At 36.9% G+C, this 22,407-nt stretch overlaps 1 protein-coding gene across 2 annotated transcripts in view; it reads right to left on the bottom strand.

Moving 5' to 3' along the window:
* Window positions 1–22,342, bottom strand: part of PUS10 (pseudouridine synthase 10) — a 56,384-nt gene extending 34,042 nt beyond the window's left edge. The window contains exons 1-4 of one of the 2 annotated variants that reach the window (XM_070429283.1): window positions 22,159–22,342; window positions 19,030–19,170; window positions 16,302–16,565; window positions 15,275–15,361 (exon numbers count right to left, since the gene is read on the bottom strand). In XM_070429283.1, coding sequence (XP_070285384.1) covers window positions 15,275–15,361; window positions 16,302–16,565; window positions 19,030–19,155 — 477 coding nt within the window. In that variant the 5' untranslated portion in view covers window positions 19,156–19,170; window positions 22,159–22,342. Of the gene's footprint in view, window positions 1–15,274; window positions 15,362–16,301; window positions 16,566–19,029; window positions 19,171–22,051 lie in introns of both variants that reach the window. The other variant, XM_070429282.1, reaches the window with a different exon arrangement.
* Window positions 22,343–22,407: the final 65 nt, after the last annotated feature.

Consider the following 22,407-nt stretch of genomic DNA (forward strand, 5'->3'; position numbering starts at 1 on the left):
TAAAAACATATTTTTAAAGCAATTCTAAAGTCTTTTTAATCTGACACATCTCTTGGACTCTTTATAATAACAAAGACCATACAAATATAGACTTGTGCCAACAGGGAAATGACAATAGTTGTTTGGGCAGCTAGAGGTAGTATTCCTGCTCCCTCTTCTTCTTCCAACATATACACATGCATACATATACACATTTATTTTTCTTGCATACAAATATCCGGTTGGGAACTAGACTCAATACTGAGGTTCATAACAACAGATACTCTTCCCTTTTCTCATCCAGCACAACTGCCTAAGATTTCCTTCTCCCCTTTTTCTACCTCCTTCTCCCCACTCTCCAATCTGCTACAACCTTGAACACCTGCCTCACAAAGGATCCACTCCTCTCCGTGTGTCAGGTTTGATGTCAAGTGCGGTGGCAGAAAGAGGAAGGTACGAAAGGAAGGGAGGCCCAGCCAGCATGGCTCAGTGGTTGAGCATCGACCTATGAACCAGGAGGTCACAGTTCGATTCTTGGTCAGGACACATAACCGGTTGCAGGCTGGATCCCCAGTGTGGAGCATGCAGGAGGCAGTCAATCAATGATTCTCTCTCATCATTAATGTGTCTCTCTCTCTCCCTTTCCCTTCCTCTCTGAAATCAATAAAAAAAATTTTTTTAAGAAAAAAAAAAAGGAAAGCAGAATACACTCCTATTACTCTGCTGGACTCTACCACTAAGCTGACGTAGACTCTTCCCCTGCATCTCTCACCCCAGAGTCCTCATCTCCAGCATCTCCCTGCCTGAATCCCACTCTTCTTTCCCCCAGTCTCCGATATCAGACCGTGTTATAATGACCAGCAGTCTGAGTCTGGGTGTTGCTTATAAACCTTATGTCAGCTATGTACTCTCTACAAATCTATTATCTTTTCCCACAGAATTGAGAAAAAAAAGAAAATGCAGTGAGACATAAGACCTTCTCACTCCAGCTTCTACTACTACTGTTGGCAATAAAATCCTCCAGATAGCATTAAAAGGTTGAATGCTTATGACAGGTGAGAGGGGAGAAGCAAGGACAAATCAGCAAAGATAGGACAACTCTGCAGGTTCATATTAGGTTGTACAGCCCCACTGACCCAGTTCCAGGAGAATTACTATTTCTAGGTTGTGAATTTTAAGGAGAATTTCTGGTGTGCTCCCCTAAATACTAAATACTCTAGGTGCTGAGGTTTGCCTGGCTCTGAAGGATGTGATTGGAAATAATCATGGGGAAATTCTATGGAGATGGGAAGGTGGGGTTGGAGTGGAGGTAGGGGAGAGGGGGAATCAGGAAAAAAACAAACAAAACAACTACAATGAATGAAAGGCTCTGTCTGGGATAGACATAAAGACAGTTAGTGTTCCATGCTAAAGAGGCATAACTTGGCAACTGAATTTCATGTAACTCTAGAGTTAATAATATCAGTGAAACAAAGGCATCTCAACCAAGACTGCTAGCCACAGGGTGTGGCTGAGAGGATACAAATGTATTTCCTCCTCGAATTTGATCTTCAAGAACTAGCATCTTCAGTGAAATAGCAGTAAAGTGAACTTATAGATTCAAGAGACTTCAATGTATTAACTGGCTCAATTTCAATAGCCGTAAATACAAGTTCACTTTAAAATTACTACCAAGAAAAACAGCTCTTAAAAGTAAATTTTAAGTTTTGAAATACCAAGGAGACAAACTTATTGTTCATTGCTGAGAATCTATTAATTGTTGAAAAAGGCCTGTTCAATAAATAACTCAAGAACTCCATAAAGAGAAATATTTAAAAATTATTCCAAGTTATCACAGGAAAACTACAAGACTGGAGGCATTCTATGTGTTGAACTTGATTTACATTGAATATATTCCTCGGGATAAGAATTTATTTATTGAATTTTAATAGAATTTATTGGGATGACATTGGTTAATAAAATTATAGATTTATTGAATTTTAAAAAATTAATTTTTAGCTATTACTTTTTTAATATACTAAAGGAATTTGTTATTATAAAATCATAAGACTTCTAGCTTCAAGATGGTGAAAAAAAGACATTTCTGCCCACCTCTCCTCTGGAAAATCATCTCAAAATACAGTGGAGAATGAGAAACAGAAAATAGAAACTCTAACAATAAAACAAGAAAATAATTCATCACCCCTTCTCTCAGTACACAAAGACGGATGCGGGACTGGAAAGCAGCTGGTCCCTAAGTGTCAGCAACGGAAGGTACTTGCCCTCCAAACCCAGCAAAGCTGAAGACTGGACGCAGAAGACAACAGAGGGTGAGACATGGGCCAACCAAAGGGAGTGGTTGAAGGCTAGCGGAAGGAATGGACTGACCCCGGGCCACCTCCCCGATACCAAGCAGGAGCAGAAGATTTATACTCTGGGAAACTGAACTAGTAGTGTCTGCACTCAGGAGCCTCGGGCAAGAGGATGGCTGGAGTGAAGGCCTCCAAGGAAAACAGGAGGATTCAGTGAGGGTTTGCAGTCTGAATAGAGACCTGCAACCGCCTTCCCTACTCTGCTCTGGGCTCAGGCAGCCAAGTTTATGCCTCTCTGGTCAAGAGATTCTTCTTCGGATAAACTGGGTGGTTTCTGAGGGAAAACTTTCAGATACTTACATATGGTCATTCCATATAAAATCTCAGGTTACTACCTATTTTCCTCCACTTCTCATTTTAAAACTTACTCAACTTAGAATAAAAACAAACTTCCTTAAATAAAGAATATCAGACATCATTCCCCATAAATACAATAGCTAACTTTAGAGGTGCTGTGAGAATAGATTGCTTTGTAATCTAAAAAATGTTACACACACACACACACACACACCCCCATATGTCATGATCTTGCTTTTTAAAGAAAACATTTTCTCCAAATTAATGAATTCTATTACAATTTGAGAAACAGGTTATATGTCAAGCTATTTATATTTGAGTCTTTCTAAACACATCAAAGCCATGCACTGAGAACTTCTAACAAAATCTTTCCAAGTAAACAATAAACTCCTCTGATCTGTTAAGGTTTATTGTGCCTGCCACCTTTTCTTTCCAGGCACTTGCACAAGTACTCAGAACCAGGATGGCAAGGAGGTCATACAAATATCCTACAGAAAACAGGAGATTTCAAGACGGAAAGAACTGAGTTCAAGTTCTCTTCCTATCTAGCAGCAAGTAATTCGGAACAATGAAGGAAGAATGTTGTTTCTTGTGTAATTAAAAGTTTAAATGAGAAGGTCTACCAAAAAAAGGTTAACTGTTGTCTCTATAATGCTGACTCCCTGTGTATAATTCAAATGATATATTAAACTACTTCTTGAAGCACATTTTTTAAAAGGGGGCTTTCCTCGAGCCTTGTCCCTTCCAAACTTTCAGTTCTAGTTTTAGTATAAATGTTTAAGGAAGGTGATATTTTTAAAATGTTGTTGTGAATCTGAGTATGGAACAGCACCTGCATTGGGCCAGTTTCTAGCTATGAATGCTGATTAACAGGTACGCAAGACATAAAGGCAAACGATCAAGGCAGATCAAACCCACACACCCAACAACAAAACGCAATGAGACACTGGGATACGGAGAAAGGCAGGGGCCCTTGGACCTTAGATACTGCCCAGTTTAAATCCTGCCAATATCTTTATTAAGACACCTTAGTATAGTATGAGGAAGGAAGGGAGGGAGGCAGAGAAGGAGAGGGGAGTGGGGAGGGGTGAAAGAGCATGGGGAGAAAGAGATAGAGACAGTGAGAGAGAAAGAAGAAAAAAGGAACCACAGATTCCTAAGAATAACCTGGTGAAGACCTGTCTCAAGGCAAGATCTAATGACAAAGCTTCGGTGTCTGGGAAATTTCAAGTAAATTTCTAGAGAATGACAGTGTGGTGAGTTATTCATATACAACGACTAATTTGTACAATAAAAATAGAAGCTAGCCCTAACTGGTTTGGCTCAGTGGATAGAGCGTCAGCCTGCGGACTGGAGGGCATGTGCCTGGGTTGCGGGCACATCTCCAGTGGGAGGTGTGCAGGAGGCAGCTGATCAATGTTTCTCTCCCATCGATGTTTCTAGCTCTCTGTCCCTCTCCCTTTCTCTCTGTAAAAAAACAATAAAATATATTTTTTAAAAAATAGAAGATAAAACAACTAAACAAATAAGAAAGTCCTAAGTTCATGCAATGTCAAAATGATTATTAAATATCTCAAGAATCTAACGGATAATGAATTTTTTCTACACTTCTCTTCCATCTACCACTCCTCACTACATAACCTTAAAATCTGCAAGCACTGTAAAGATCATAAGTCAGTGAGGCTGGGGAGGGCAAAGGAGAGAGCAGACCTTCTGGGTGTGACTCCTATTAAATGCCAAAAAGGAATATAAACTCTACTGCCAATATTTTTTCACATATTTTCTCTTCATGTTCTTCTGTATAATTAGGTTGTAAAATAAAAACTAAATTGATAGATATATATTAGAGTTGCCATAGCACAAAAAATATTTCTAACCTCACATATAAAAAGAACAAGGCTGGCCGAGGCCGGTTTGGCTCAGTGGATGGAGCGTCGGCCTGCGGACTGAGGGGTCCCAGGTTCGATTCCGGTCAGGGGCATGTGCCTGGGTTGCGGGCACATCCCCAGTGGGGGATGTGCAGGAGGCGGCTGGTCGGTGTTTCTCTCTCATCAATGTTTCTAACTCTCTGTCTCTCTCTCCCTTCCTCTTTGTAAAAAATCAATGAAATATATTAAAAAAAAAAAAAAAAAAGAACAAGGCTGTATACCTTGATCTTGGTGATTTGTTTAATGTAGTAAATAAAAATAATGTAACAATAGTAAAATTTAAATGAGACAAATGCAAAAATTATATCTTAAAAGGAAACAAATATATTTGGACTTCTGAGTAAAGAGAGAAGATCAAATGAAGGAATGAACTTTTGCTAATCTTCTAAACCAGCAGTTCTCAACCTGTGGGTCACCAACCTGTGGGTCGAGACCCCTTTGGGGGTCGAACGACCCTTTCACAGGGGTTGCCTAAGACCATCGGAAAACACATATATAATTACATATTGTTTTTGTGATTAATCACTATGCTTTAATTATGTTCAATTTGTAACAATGAAAATACATCCTGCATATCAGATATTTACATTACAATTCATAACAGTAGCAAAATTACAGTTATGAAGTAGCAACGAAAATAATTTTATGATTGGGGGTCACCACAACATGAGGAACTGTATTAGAGGGTCACAGCATTAGGAAGGTTGAGAACCACTGTTCTAAACCAACAGTAAAGAGATTTGTTAAAAGTGTATAAACTCACCCTGACCGATTTGGCTCAGTGGATAGAGCATCGGCCTGTGGACTGAAGGGTCCCAGGTTCGATTCCAGTCAAGGGCATGTACCTTGGTTGCGGGCACATCCCCAGTTAGGGGATGTGCAGGAGGCATCTGATCGATGTTTCTCTCTCATCAATGTTTCTAACTCTCTATCCCTCTCCCTTCCTCTCTGTAAAAAAATAAATAAAATATATATTTTTTAAAAAAGTGTATAAACTCTTCCAGGATGGGGACAGCGAGAATGTAGGGAACAGCAACATTTGAAAAGCAAACAGAAGAGTGGTAAAGGACTTAGTAGGTCCCCCAAAATAAATTGGAATCCCAAACTGGCAGCAGGACAAATGATAGGCAATCAGCAAACGTCTGAGTAACAAACAACATGAAGGAATTTGGAAATAGGGGTAGGAGGATCAAAAAAAAGGAAGATTGACTGAAATCTATTTGAAAAAGAGGTAGATCCTTACACTCCTCCCCCTCTCCATGCAGCCAGGTGAATGCCTCTCCCTAACTCTTGTAAAGACCATAGAGTCTTTTTCCTGGAGATGGCAAAATGGGGGTCTTTCGACTGGGGGGTCATGAGTTACATTTACTTCACTGAGTTAACAAAGACAATAAGATCATGGCACACACCCACCACTGCTGCCCTCACCTCTGGATCTGGACAGTTCTCTAGATAGGAAATTGTATCTTCTCTGAGGAATGTGGCCTACTCAAGAGGAAAGTCCTAAAGATAATGACAATGGAGACAGTAAAACTGCCTGTCGACCACCCCTCCTTATTCATGCACTCCAGCTTACAATTGCTTCTCATCCTGTTGTCTTAAATAAGACTGGCCAGCCAAGGGTCAGCAAACAACTGAAGAAGGCCTCTCACATGGGAGAGGCCAAAATAAACTGAAAAAAGCAACTTTACAAAACTAGAAACAAGAAAAAAAAACTCAATAGCAAAACTAGATAGTAATGATGGTTGCACAACATCGTAACAATGCCACTGATTTGGACACTTTAAAATTGTTAACGTCGTAAATTTTATTTTATGTATATAAAAAAAAGGAGCCCTGACCAGTTTGGCCCAGTGGATAGAGCGTCGGCCTGCGGACTCAAGGGTCCCAGGTTCAATTCCGGTCAAGGGCATGTACCTTGGTTGCAGGCACATCCCCATTAGGGGGTGTGCAGGAGGCAGCTGATCGATGTTTCTCTCTCATCGGTGTTTCTAACTCTATCCCTCTCCCTTCCTCTCTGTAAAAAATCAATAAAATATATTTTTTTTAAAAAAAAGGAGACACATGTAAGCCATCTTAATCTTATTTTCAAAATAAGATTTTTTGTAAAATTTTTATAACTTAGGGTTACATCATGAATAAAAATGTTATCTCACAGAAGTGCCCTGAATACATGTCTATAAAAAAATCTTTTGGAATAGCAGTGTAGCATTCTGCCTGGTTACAATAGGGCATGAGTAAGCATGCTCATTTCCTTGATAGGTAGAGGATTTCTGTGATGCCTTCAGAAATACGATCCAAATACGTGCTAAAATTATTATCTCATGGTTTCTAATATGAATTTATAGTCCTAATACTAAATGAATATCATATGGTCAATACACATCATAACACCTTCACAGAAAATTTAAATCCTAGGTGTGAAATGAATTCTAAACAGAAACCATTTTATACTATGATTCTTAATATAATAAAAGTGCTACCCATGTTGATACCTTTGCATCAATTTCATTATTTCATTCCCTATGGATACTTCAAGACCACATTTAAATAAAATCTATTTTATTTTTTCCTATCTAAGTTAGTTCCCTTCACATTATATTGGACCTGATACTCACAGTAACATTTTAACAACCACTTCATAGATAAACTGAGATTCCACCAGAAAAAAAGAATCAAGAGTTTCAATCATATCAATACTTCAAAGTATATGAATAGCTTTTAAATTAGTATATAACAAAAATAATATGGCTCTTTAATTTGCCATTTGTATGTATATACAGGGGTGGGCAAAAGTAGGTTTATAGTTATTCAGATGGATAATATAATAATTAATAAAGGGGGGATAAATTGGGATGGAAAGAAACATAGTTTTTAAGCCACTCCTGCCTATCATTTAGTTGGCAGTTTTCTAATCCCAAGTATAAGAATTTATGTTTCTTTCTACTCTGCTTTGGGCAATGGGTGCATGATGCAGTGTGCAGGTGATGCTTTATTGAGTTATACACTTGAAACCTGTATGGTTTTATGAACTAATGTCACCCCAATAAATTCAACTTAAAAACTTAAAAGAAAAAGAAAACAAAGATGTTCCATCACACAAAAAAATTTGTTACCATGCATGGTGATGGAAATTAACTAGACATATTATGGTGATCATTTTGCAATATAGACATATATTGAGTCATTATGTTGTACACCTAAAATCAATAATGTTATAACCAACTGTATTTCAGTTTTTTTAAATAAGAAAATAATTAAACATATAAATATGTAATAAGACATCAAAAAAGGATCTGAAGAGTGAGGAAGATTTAGAACAATTGTTTCACAGAAATACTTAAGCTCAATAAATATTTAAATAGATGAATGAATGTAATATTTATATCTAATTAAGTAAATGTAATAAACAGTAAAGCCCTAAAAAAAAAGTAGGTGTTTCATACAACTAAAGTAACATTTAAGAGGCGCTATATGCATTTAAAATCAATAGAGTGAGCAAACGCCCACATACTACCCCAGAGGGACCAATAAACGAAACTAATAGTACCATATCGCCCTCTACTGGACTCCACTAGGAAAGATAAACCTAAAAGATTAACAGGACTTTTAAAAACATTTACTTTTTAAAGGACTTAATGAAATGCTCTTTTCCTAGAAATGCAAGTTTAGCCTAATATTAGATAAGTCTTGGTCATTCAACCTATGGTAATTTTAGTGTGACACTAACTCAATGTGGTGTAGAAGTTCAGAGGAATCAGTCATGAATATAAGATAATAGAGAAATAACTACTAAAATAAATATTTTTCTTAAAACTATATATGCTCTTGGAGTTGAAAAGGCTGAATAAAGTCTCGGTCTAACTAACTATATGGTGCATGTCTTCCTTCTATAATATACATCTTCCAGTAGTTGCCCAGCTTTGGCTTAAACATTCTGGTGATAGAAAACTCACCATCCCTGAAAAGTCTCCCCTGATCTGGATAATTCCTTAGGGCTGAAAATTATTTCCCTCCTGATCTTATCTCTGCAGCAGAAAACCCCTCAAATACTTAAATAGAGCAAATTAATCCCATTAAATCATCTATTCTCTAAATTAAATAACCCAAGTTTCTTCCAGTGGCTCCTTTGTCCAGGTTTCAGATGTCTCCACTATTCTTCTTTATATATATATTAATTGATTTAGGAGAGGAAGAGAGAGGGAGAGACAGACAGAAACATCAGTGATGAGAGAGAATCATTAATTGGTTGCCCCCTGTACACCTCACTCTGGGGATGGAGCCCGAAACCCGGCCATGTGCCCTGACTGGGAATGGAACCGTGACTGCCTGCTCATACGGCGATGCTCGACCACTGAGCCACGCCAGCCGGGCACCTCCACTATTCTGAATGCACTCCTCTGAATGTGTATTCATTTTTGTATTGCTGCTAGAAAAAATTACTGTAAACTCAGTAGGTTAAAACAACACAAATTTATTATCTTACCAATGTTTAGGTCAGAAGTCCATCTGGGCTAAAATCAAACTGTCAGCAAGGCTATGTTCCTTTCTGGAGGTTCTAGGCTAGAACCCATTTCCTTGTCATTTTTAGCTTCTAGAGGCCACCCACATCCCTTGGCTCATGCCTCCCTTCCACCATCTTCAAAGTGAGCAACAGTGCATCTCTCTGACCATTCTTCTACAATCACATTTTCCTCTGACCCTAACCCCAGCCAGAAAGGGTACCTTTAAGGACTCATGTCATTCAGTTGAGCCCACCCAGATAATTCAGGATAATCTCTCCATCTCAGGGTCCTTAATCTTAATTACACCACAAAGTCCCTTTTTATTTTTCACATACGGTAACATTCACAAATTTGGGGGATTTGGGCTACCACAAAATGCCTTTTCCCACTTGTCCTTCTTCCTCCTAAAGTTGAGTGTTCCCTCTGAATATGGCACTCCAGGAATGACCAGCACTGAGTAACACAGGATTGCCACCTTCATCTTTCCAGATCCGATACTTCTAATATCTGGACTAAAATCCAGAGGTTATCTACATCACACCTCTCATTCTTATCAGGCCATGAACTAAAACCCCTACGCCTGGTCTATAAAGACAGTTTTTAAGCCACTCCTGCCTATCCTTTACTTGGCAGTTTTCTAATCCCAAGTATAAGAATTTATGTTTCTTTCTGTTAAATTTCATTTCATTAGATTTTTCCCTATTCTTGAGATCTTTTTGGATCTCAATTCTAACATTCAACCTATTTGCTATACACTCAGTTCTTGTCATGCACACCTGTAGTGAGTGCTCCTATTATGTCATCAATGATAGAAACCATGAACAGGACAAGGTATGAAGAGGTAGCACGTCAGAAATCTGCCTGAAGTTCCATGGTTCTTACATTTCAGTGTGTACATGAACTGCTGAGAGGTTTCTATGCCCCATCTCTAGAGATTCCGATCTAGGAGGTCTGGGACAAGGTCCAGCAATCACAACCTTCCCCCAGTAGGTTTCAGGTGGCTGATCTGCAGAGAACATGGGGAGAAACACTGTCCACGTCCACACGGATCATTAATCAGTTCCTTTTGGGTGTGGCCAGTCAGGCACAATCCACCCTGCCACTTTCAGATAGTTATCATGAGAAAGAAACCTAGTCAATGACTAGCTGAATTCCAATCACACCAGGGCTACTGTATTTCCCTGCTCTACCAGTCCTGTTACCTATAAAGGCAGAAATGTTGCAGACTTGATTTGTTCTTAGCAGACCTGTTTGATGTGTTGACATCAAGTTTGCCTTATTTCTCAGGGCCCATCATTTATTCTTTAGTTCCTGATCTAGAATCTTGCCAGAGTTTTAGGATCAAGCTCACCAGCTAGTACTTAACACCTTTCTTCACCTTTGGAAAATTGAAACTGCCCTTACCTGCCTCCGGTCATTTGGAAAATCTGTTATCTTTGAAGAGCTCTCAAAGATCATGGACCGCTGTAAGTTCTTTCTAAATCTATCTTGGAATGTAATTCATCCAGGCTCAAATACCTGAACCCATTTAGAGAAGCTTCGCCATTGGAGTTTTCATTCTTCCCTACCAATGATCATGCTACCCTTTTCAGAGGAAGATTTTTCTTGACAGAAAGGACAGAAGCAAAATAGGATGTTCAGAGTTCTGCCTTCTCTATGTCATCCATCAGCAGCATACCTTCAGTTCCTAACAGCAAATCAATCCCCTTTTCATCTCTTTCTTGCTCTAAACATAACTTTGAGTACCCCAAGTCTTCCTTAGCAATTCTTGGAAGTCTCAGGGAGATTTTATCTTTTAGTTGCTATTCTTAGAAATCTAAACCTCTTCTTACATTTGCATTAATTTGACTTCACCTTTCCTCTCTCTTTTTGAAACTGATCCTGAATTGGCAAAAAAATTTAGCTGTTGGAGTTGAATAATACATACATAGGGGTTATTAGGCAGGTCTTACTACTTTTGAAATTTTCCAAAATAAAAAGTCAAATAAATATATCTAAATATATAAATACAAATGTTTATGTAAACATTTGAGGGAAGGGGGAGAGGGAGAGAAAGAAAAAAAAAGGGAGGTATTCCCCATTTCTTTTTTTACTGGAATAAACTTCCTTTTATTGGTTGGGATAATTTGGTTTTAATTAAAGTCTCAATTGCACTTCCTCTGCACCTCCCAATCCTTTTCATTTATCTTCCAGGCAAGATTCCCATGCCATTTTTCTTCAACTGCTTGAAATCCATCTAGCAAAAGTCTAGGATATACTCTAATTATGTTTGTTTCTCTCTTCCTATCAGGAACACAAATCTTAAAAGGTTGTCCATTTTCATTTAGGACTACATTAGTTTCACCATTATTCTTTAGGAACGTGGTTCTCAAAGTGTGGTTCTTGTACCAGCAACAGCAACATCATCCATGAACTTTTTAGGAACCAGAGTCATGGGTCCCACTGACCTGTTGTATCAGAATACCTGGAGATGGGGCCTAGAAAACTCTCCAAATGAGTCCTATCACATTAAAGTTTGAGAACCACTACTTTAGGAGAAGTAACTGTTCCCATTCAAAAGCTGTCAGACGCTGTGCTTTTAGCAAACGTGATTTCCATCAAGTGCCTAAATACTGGGAGTTCCTCATGCTACTGTATACATTAACCTGTGTGCCTATTTTATGTATGCAATTCATCACCTCTTCCTTAGGCCAATGGGCATACAGGACACTTCCACTTCTGTATCTATCCCATTTCTCTCTTGCTTTAAATTCTCCTCTAAATAGTGTTTAGCATCCTTCCACTCAAAAGATCTCAATGCAGATATAATTTCTTGGCATAGCACACTATTATATCTCTCCCTTTAAGATATCTGAATTGTTACATTCAAAAGGTAAGCCAAAATCCAGAAAGTCACCAAAACAGTCATGAGATATTTATTCTTCTCCCTTATCATCTCAACTTTATATTGTCATTCATATTTTGTATATAGGTATTATACAAATACCTTTTGTAGAAGGTACCAAAGCTCCTAAGTATAACATCAAGCTAGTTTCCATATCTGTCTTTTGTGAATCTCTGGATACTGCCTCCATTTATTTCTGCTTACCATGTCTTACTGTATGTCTAACATAGTTTCATCAATTAATCTGCTTGTTTTTCTCCTCTTCAGTAGTATTTAGCCTAAAACTGTCCTAACCAGACCAGCTGGTTCCTAGGAATACACCCACAGGAGAAGTACTCCATCCCTCCTTCCATTCTCCTTCTTTCTAGGCTCTTAAATTAGTGCTTCTATGATGATAAGTAAAAACTATAGCTGTAGCCAGAAAGGCATTGGGAGGGCCAGGAATATAGAAATTAACACAAATTTAATAGCTTGATTTTTTTTTTAAATACTTTACTTGAGGTCATCCCTTCCCTTGGTTCTTTTGTAAGCAGGAATATAACAAATATTACCTTGTTGATAAAATATTTGCTTTCAAATCAATATATTTGTAATCATGATTTTCTTCTTTAGAAGTGGGAAACATTTACTTAATTGTATATTCCACGCTGAATTATGAAATAACTAACACCAATCAATTCCATGTATAGTAATGTTTATTCTACACACAGACAAATAAGTTCAAAGTTTTAAAGATCTAAATTGAAAAACCACATTGTAGAAGAAATATGTCACTGAAGAAGTTACAGAATTTATATTCAAAATGCAAGAATAGTCTGAAGACGTGTACTTTTTTAAAATTGGAATGTGTAACAAATAAGTTGGTATGAAAAAGCAATTTATATCCAGTCTGGCCCAGAACATAACTCAACACCAAAGAAGTAATAAAAGACAGCAATAAAGGAAACTAACAAAACATAATGATAAAAGAAAATCACAAAGTGAAACATAAGCACAATTTGCTAAAGAACTCTTGGTTGTGAAAACAGTAAGATGCATATAAAATTGCATACTTTTGAATAATGATTATTCTTAAGAAATGAATGAGGAAAAATAGACTACTCATTAACAAAAAAGAAAACAATGAGTCACAACACACTAATCTGTGGAAAGTAATAATTCCCCAATAATAGGAATAGTCACATATTTCTGCTAAATAGTTTAGTGGTTAAAATCACTTACAAAGAGTAGAGTGTAAGCAGAATAATTCTTTTTTTTTTAAATGGCATCTTCTATTTCTGACATGGACTATAAATACTTCATAAGTAGTCAATAAATATTAAATCAAAATTGTTAAAATCACCTGGATGGGCGTGGCTCAATGGTTGAGTATCAACCTATGAACCAGGAGGACATGATTCGATTCTAGTCAGGGCACATGCCCAAGTTGCGGGCTCCAACTCCAGTAGGGGCGTGCAGGAGGCAGCCAATAATGATTCTCTCTCATCACTGATGTTTCTATTTCTCTTTCCCTCTCCTTTCCTTTCTGAAGTCAATGAAAAATTTTTTAAAGAAAATATATTTACAGTATTTATTGAAAAAACCTGTGCAGACCTGGCCAGAGTGGCTCAACGGTTAGAGCGTCAGCCTGCACACCAAAGGGTCTTGAATTCGATTCCCGGTAAAGGGCACATACCCAGGTTGCGGGTTCGCCCCTCCATCCTTCCTCTTTCCCTCTCTCTCTAAAAAACAAACAAACAACAAAACCTTTGTATAAGTGGACCCACTCAGTTCAAACCTTTGTTGTTCAAGGGTCAACTGTATTTCTTATTCCTATTTTTGTTACTCAAATACTCCAACTTCTTGTGAGTCATATAGCTTTTGAAGTCTGTTTCTCTCTACCAAAACTGAACCTTGGAGATAACCTATCTGTGAGAAATGCTTTGATGATTGACTAGAAAATGACTTTAAGTGTTTATAAACCTCAGTATATCATCATCCCCTTTATCCATTTTCTCAGTTATCTTGTCATCAACAGAGGTACTACTTAAAAGCATCTACTCTTTCACGTCTCAGCTCCTACCTATCATTGAACAAGTTTTAAATCAATTTTCAGCCTTTTAGGGGCTAATAAACATTCTCACCCAAAGAAAGTGACAGTATAAGATGTAATGTTCTGGTGATGCTTTGGGATTCTTAACAAAAAAGACACCTTATACATAAAATAAATGGATATGTTTAGAACTCATTGTTGTAATTTGAGATTATAGAGGCCATTCTCCCTATACTTCATATAACAGTATTAACAAAAATAGTTTTATGTTTTCATGTCAGTTTTGACAAACAAGAATATTACAGTAATTACTACTATTATTATGTGAGTTTTTCGCTAACAAAAGAAAAATGTTAAATGAAATATGGTTATTTCCCTTTTTACCATTGACTAAAAGAGGTGCTACCATTTTATATCAGAAAATAAGAAAGTTCATCATAATTGAAATAACCCTATCCTAGGACCATTATAAAATGCACACTTCTCACACACACACACACACACACACACTCACTCAAGTCTCTGGATTCCTGGTCAATTATCTTTCTCTAACCACAGAGCTAAAACTCAATGAATGTCTTCTACTGAATAAGGGCTTTTTATTTTTTAAAAATATATTTTATTGATTTCAGAGAGGAAGGGAGAGGGAGAGAGAGACAGAAACATCAATGATGATAGAGAATCATTGATCGACTGCCTCCTGCATTCCCAGTGCCTCCTGCATGCCCCCTACTGGGAATCGAGCATGTGCCCTTGACCGGAATTGAACCCAGACCCTTCAGTCCGCAGGCTGATGCTCTATCCACTGAGCCAAACCAGCGAGGACTGAATGAGGACCTTTTAAAAAGATAGCAGTCCTGCCTGCCCAGTGTCACTAAGTTGGTTGAGGGTGGTCCTATGCACCAGGTCCCAGGTTCGATTCCTAGACAGGGCACATGCCCAATTTGCTCGATCCCTAGTAGGGGGTGTGCAGGAGGCAGTCAATGGAATGTTTCTATCTCTCCCTCTTCTTTTCTCTCTCTGAAATCAATAAAAACATATTTTTAAAATTAAATAAAAATAAAAACAAAAAAATGGCAGTTCTGTGACAAATACACGAATCTGAACCAATAATTCCTTTTTTCATCCATTCACTCAATATTATTAAACAGCTATAATAATGTAATGCTTTCAATCATTCAATAAGTACACAAAATGTAAAAAATGTAATATTGTAAGGAATATTTCTACATTCATATTTTTTGAGAAACTCCTAGCATGCATTTCACATGCAGTTTCGTGTGTATAAATGACCTTACCTCTCTTACAGATAGCTGTGGTGGGAAGGAGACTGAAAACACTAAGTTAGTGAATTCAAATCCAGAGGCCTCTACCTTTTGGCACACCTGAAAAGGTATTACATAAAAATTACTTTATTACATAAAAGAGTATTATATAAATTTCCAGGAAGTGTTAAATATTGTATACTAATCTTCATAACATAGATTTTTGGTCCAGGAAATGACACTGCAAAACTTCTAAACTTTCACCTTTGAGTAGGGAATTCTCACAAACATCATGAAATCAAATATTTGCTAACTATGACCCTGAAGACTGACAACATCGAAACAGCAAGGACTCACCTGCAGAACAATCTGCTGAATGTCAAAATAGTTTTCTATTAGGTTACCTCATCATTTAAAAAAGGTTTTAAACAAAGTAAAGCCAAATATGGCACTCTTGACAGCTGGGAACAAAAGCCAGTCCTACGTTCAAACATGCACCTCCCACAAGGCTGTAACACTTGTCTTTTCTAGACACTAATAGGTATGACTAACAAAGAACTTTTCTCTAGCTTCTTATGTTAAAATAGCAAAGGGAAAACTGCTATTTATTTTTTTCAATTGAATAGCACTCATGACTGACATACATAAAGGGATATATATTTCATTTTCAGATATCATGTTGATAAAAAGGTAATTTGAGATAAAAAGGTGTTCATTATTTGAAATAAATTAAGGAAATGTTTTAATAATACATTGGTGTGAAACACGTTGAAATGAATGGCATTGTTCCTGTAGATACAAGAATTCCAGGTCTGCTCTGGCCAGGTGGCTCAGTTGATTGGAGTGTCATCCCGTATACCAAAAGGTTGAGGGTTTGATTCCCAGTCAGGGTACATAGGTGAGACAATTAATCAATGAATCTCTCTCACATTGATGTCTCTCTCTCTCTTTCTCTTTCCCTTCCTATCTCTCTAAAATCAATAAAAAAAAAGAATTCTAGGTTTAAAACTAAAAATCTCTATATAAGTGCACATATAATAACAGAAGACAGATTATTTACCTTTTTAATGAACTCTTTTTCACAGAATTCCTGAAGAATTCCTAGGCATACATTGCATACATTTGGACTGGAGTTCTTAGAAGCAATGCTTCCGTCTTCAATAACGGACACCCTTCCCTCTCCATTTTGACTCTGATTATCAGTCCCATCAATCCCATCTTCCAGTTCATGGAGCCGAATTTTCTTGGGAGGTGGGTTTGGAACTTCCAAAATTAATTCACCTTTTTCAGTTTTCAGAAATTTCTGTAGTTCATTGAGCAACTCCTAGAAAGTTAATTTTTAACAAAACACAATAAAAGTAATAACTCTAAGGGTAAGATGAAGCATGAAAACAGGAGTGAATATTATGATATATCACAAACTTGCCCAATGTTGACTTATATTCAATCTAGAGCAATGAATTAATTTTATTAGCCAGCATCGGCTTTCTGGGGAATTTAAAAGAGGCTTAACTAACTCCTATGATAAATGTGTGAATATTTTTTTCAAAAGAGTTTCATATATCAGAGAAGCTAAATCTGAGGCAGAAAGTCTCCATTAAGATATTAACTAATTAATTAGTTCACTGGGCTTGTAGTTCTGTTGTGGGGTCATTCACTCATTCACTTGCTAATTAAAAAAAAAAAGAAAAAAGAAACCACTTTTCATTTCCAATTGTTAACAAATAGAAATACAAACGGACTTTCCATTATTGCTTTCCATTATTGGTTATGTAATAACCTCACAATCACTAAAACGTCATATGTATAATATTTAATATGAAGTCTGAAAAATTAGAGAAATTAGGGATCTATTAAGTAAAAGTAAGTTCAAGACAATTTACTAAATAAAGGTAAACAGATGCTGGAAATGCCGAGATTTGGCACCATAATTACAAATCATTTATATGTGCTAATTGAAAGTGGCCCTCTACTACATTCTGGTTTGCCTACTTTTTTGTTACCTTTTGAATTAGAATGTTAAAAGTGGCATTCCTTTGAAACCATTCTCATATTTCAGACATTCTACTCATCCAAATACTCAGAAGACTTTTCCTCTATTTTGTTTAAATTAAACAGGCTTTATTTTTCAGTTGTTGAATAAATATCCTTTTAAATTCACTCAGATTACATTTACTGACTGTAAAGGGAAAAGTTTTTCACTCAAACAAATTTAATTCATTTTATTAAGACATTAGCTCTCCTATTTTATCAACAGAGAAATACTCATACATACATACACATACAGGTTTATTATGACCCACACAAATGTTTATTATTACCTAAGATCTACAATGTTGGTATAACACAGTACATATATATATGTATATGTACATATATAATTATATGAATAGAACAGGTCAAAATTTAAATACATTTTTTTTAAAAGTCTTCAAATATTTACATATTTACACAAAATGATACAAACAAAAGTTAGTAACACTAAGTTTCTTAATATGTTTTAAATCTTAACAACATATGCATAGCATACTAGATTATAATGTCTTTTAAAATGTGTAAGAGAAGTTACACAAAACCAGTTTTGTTACTTTATAGTCATTGTGTGTATAAATAAATATACACATATATTAATCATCATAGCATATGTACCATTTCCAGCTTTCAAAGTGCTTTCACATACTTTATTAGATATTGTCCCTTAAAATCCTGTGAGGTGGATGTTATCATCATTCCCAATTACAGAGGAGAAAACTGAAGATGGAAAGTTGTGGAACTGGGATTCAAATCCATGTCTTTCAGCTCCAAATTCTAGGCTTTGGGTTCAGACAGACAGTTCATATCCTAGCTTGCTCACTTAATAGCTGTGTAACTTTGGGCAGGTTGCTTAACCTCTCTGTGCCTCAGTTCTTCATCTGAAAATAGAGACAATCATAGTATGTACTTACCTAATAGGTTACTATGAGAGTTACATGAAGGTTGAAATATAATAATGCTATATGAATATTAGATATAATTATTATTTTAAAATAATAGAAACAATTAATACATAGGAAAAATGATTGCTATTGCTAACTCCTGGGAAATTTTTTAAAATTATAAGAAACTGAGTGTTCATGTGTATGAAGCTGTGTGTGTGTTTGTTTGTTTATACTGTTTGGATAGTTATATATTTACATATATATAATTTCTATCTGCCTCTGAAAAGAATATCACTATTAGAATCAAATATATTTCACAAAATGTTATATATTTTATGTGAAAGGATTCTATTAAATGTCAAAGATCTCTGTATATTACTTTTGTTGTTATTAATAGCAGTAAATAATTAATGATTTTAATGGAATTTCTTTATAGAGGGTTGCAAATACTATTTGTAAATAAAATGATAAAATAGAAAACAGAAAAAAAATGCAACTGAACCCACAATGCTTTCACTTAATAGAGTTAAGGATTACCACCCCCTCCTGTTACAACTTCCTAATATCTGGTAAGAAGCACTACTTTGTGATAGTCTGTCTAGATACTCTTTAGGAAGGGTCTATACAAACATTAAATGCACCAGGGAATTGCTCCACAAAGATCCCACTATATTAAATGTTAGATTAATCACTTAAAAAGAAACTTACATTTTTATGATAATGTAAATTCTAAAATTAGCATTACCAGTAATTATTTTATTATAGTGTTTTTAAATTTAACGTAGAGTTATGGATAGATACCTACCCTCAAATATACAAGTATTATTTTAAAACTAGAGAAAACTTCTTAACTTAAAAAAAAAAAAATACCTCGTAAGAAAGTTTGTAAGGTGCATGAAAATCCACACCACAGAATCTGAAGATACATCTTGGACATGTACCAGTATTGAACAACAACTGGGCCACATGCTTGTTTTCCTCAGTCAGCGGAAACATACTGAGTATCTATAACTACAGAGAAACAAAAAGTAAAACTAATGAGCATCTTTTGTGTTTTACTTTCACAGACAAATAAATCATCATCTTTAAAGATAAAAACTAACTTTTATTTGAAAAACACTATTTTGTATTCCCCAATAATGACCCTTTCACTATATGCATAATGAAACATACACTTGAAAGAAATTTATTAGATGAATCAGATAAGTTTCTAATTGTCAAGGGATTAGTTTAGTATTCTGGATTATGATAAAGTATATCAATATAACTCAATCAATCAAAAAAATAAGAAGAATGGTTGTCTCTGAGAAAGGTGATGAAAACAAGAGCAGAAAGTAAAAATTTGATTTTATTTTGTACCATTCAGTGTTGTTTGAGAATACAGAATAATAAATCCAATAAACTTTTCGTATTAGAAATTAAAAATGAGCCCTAACCGGTTTGGCTCAGTAGATAGAGTGTCGGCCTGTGGACTGAAAGGTCCCAGGTTCGAATCCAGTCAAGGGCATATACATTGGTTGCGGGCACAACCCCAGTAGGAGGTGTGCAGGAGGCAGCTTATCAATGTTTCTCTCTCATCGATGTTTCTAACTCTCTATCACTCTCCCTTCCTCTCTGTAAAAAATCAATAAAATATATTTTTAAAAAATGAGTTTGCTAGAAAAAACTTATCAGATAGGTTTACATTATATAATACTTGACTAACCTTAATGAAAGTTAAGCAGTCAAACATTTAAAACAAATTAATGGGTGGATCCAAAAACATCAATTTTACTTTGATGATATAACTAAATGACAACTAACTATTATCAAAATAAGAAAAATTTGTTTCTTTATGCACAAGTAAAACCTCCAACAAAAACAAATGAAATGCAAATATTTTAGAGTAATTACTGTCTGGAACAATTTGCTACCTTTTGCAATTTGAATAAATTCACTTAGAAACAAATACTAGAGAATAGAGGAAATCCAATATAATTCTCGTGTTGCCAGGAAGGAGGGGTGGTAAATTACCTAATCATTCTGTTTGGCAAAAATGGTCTTCTGATTAATGAGTCAGTCCACATTACTTTAAAATGAGGAACTAGCAAAGGGATTGCATGGCAATGTTGTAGTACGGTGTAACTCTGGTCACACAGGTAAAAGGCAGTGGCACCTTTTGTGGTTTCACAAAGCAAATGAACTTGTTAAAAATATGTGAGAAGGTGAAGCTCTTACCAACTGCTTACTATAAAGGTGTGCTTCTTAGAATACGTTTGTGTTTTTCAACCCTTTAAATGCACTACTTCCTTCCAAGCTTCTAAATGTCTGTGGCCACTTACCAAGAGTGGAGCCTTGACACAAAATAATGATGCACTCCCCTCACCGAGAAACTGTTTCTGTCTCACCCTGTATGTCATCTTTTCTCCTCCTTTCCATTAGTTAAGGTCAAGGATATCATTTAATTCATAATTAACCTTTAACTCAGAGAAACAAATAACCCTTCTTCCCCAATAAAGTCTAGGAGTAAGTGCTTAAAAAGGACACTTTGTATCAAAGATCACCCTGGGGACTTAAGTGAAATAATTTCAATAAAATGTTTATTTTCTTTCCTTTGACTTAAAAACAATGTTTATTTCTCCAATAGGTTCTTAGAAATAAAGATATCATGCAACATGAGTTAATGATACAATATCATCTCTTTGCTCTGAGAAATTCCCAAACCTACTGGGAATTAGGAGACCCGTACTGAGTAATTTGAAGGGGTTTTAAACAAAACCAAACAAAACCCTCTTGAGTGTGTCATTAATTGAATGGATTTACAATCCTCCCAAATCATTTTCACCTAGCAACAATCTAGCGCAGTGGTTCTCAACCTTCCTAATGCCGGGACCCTTTAATACAGTTCCTCATGTTGTGGTGACCCCCCAACCATAACATTATTTTCGTTGCTACTTCATAACTGTAATTTTGCTACTGTTATGAATCGTAATGTAAATATCTGATATGCAGGATGTATTTTCATTGTTACAAATTGAACGTAATTAAAGCATAGTGATTAATCACAAAAACAATATGTAATTATATATGTGTTTTCTGATGGTCTTAGGTGACCCCTGTGAAAGGGTCGTTGGACCCCCAAAGCGGTCGCGACCCACAGGTTGAGAACCGCTGATCTTACGACTTCTTGAGCACGTGAACATTAAAAGGAGGAAATACGTTCTGCCTTAAATTTGGCTGTTGCATCTTTAATGTACAGCGTCGAAATGACAGGACTTCATAAGACATGAGAAATCGGTTGTCCCAAAAGAGGTTTATCTTTGAGCAACATAAAGCAAGCCGTGAGAAATGTATCCCACCCAGCAAGGTTTTCATTGTTGCTACCTTGGTGTAGATGTTTGCTTTCGTTTACGTTTACGTGTTTACTTTACAGAAAGAACCGGAACAAGTCATTGCAACAGAGCCTCCTCCCACGTGTCAGGATCCCCAAGGGGACCGAGTCCCTTCTCCACAAACCAAGGATCACCAACCCAGTCTATGGAAACCCGGTCAACTAAGGAACTTTCTTTCCACCTCTCGGAATATTACAGAAACCATTCACTGCAAATAGGGAAGGGGCAGGGCACGTGAAAAAGCACCGACATGACCAGGCTGTCTCACATCCTGTGATCTTTCTAAAAACTCATTGCATGCTGAAGGGTGTCATTTGTCTCGTGGGGGTGGGGGTGGGGTTGGGGCTTTCTAAATAGGGAGGCGCTACCGATGCACTCAGCTGTGCAACCTCCCCTACATCCAAGATCTATCTAACCTTGAGGGTCTTTTTTGGCCAAACAAGACCTTCACCACCACCCCACCACCCACCACCCACCACCGTACCCCCGCTTCGGTCAAGTCCAAGAAACTTCCCACTCACCCCTCCTCGCTAACAAAGCGGCTCCAGCAGGGAGGAGACGATCCCCTCCATCCACACCTCTCCGGCACCCAGATGGCACGCCCTCACCTCGGACCTCCCAGCCTCACCTTCTCCCACGGAGCCGGAGCCTGAGATTTAACCCCTGCCGGCCCTCAGAGGGAGCGGGGAAGACTAAAGACAGCGCACCCATGCGTCTAGCAATTCTGTTCCCCGAGGAAACGAGAGCTTTAGAACGAAAGTACCAGCCCCTCTCGGGAGGACTGACTGCGCTATATCCCCTGCTTGTTTGCAGAAAAATCAGTGAAACTGCCTGGACTGCCGCCACACACACACCCCGCCTCTCCCGCGGGTGGAGG

This window comes from Myotis yumanensis, unplaced genomic scaffold (genome assembly GCF_028538775.1).
Source record: "Myotis yumanensis isolate MYYU_CA2020_CCGP unplaced genomic scaffold, mMyoYum1.0.hap1 SCAF_11, whole genome shotgun sequence".
NCBI lineage: Eukaryota > Metazoa > Chordata > Mammalia > Chiroptera > Vespertilionidae > Myotis > Myotis yumanensis.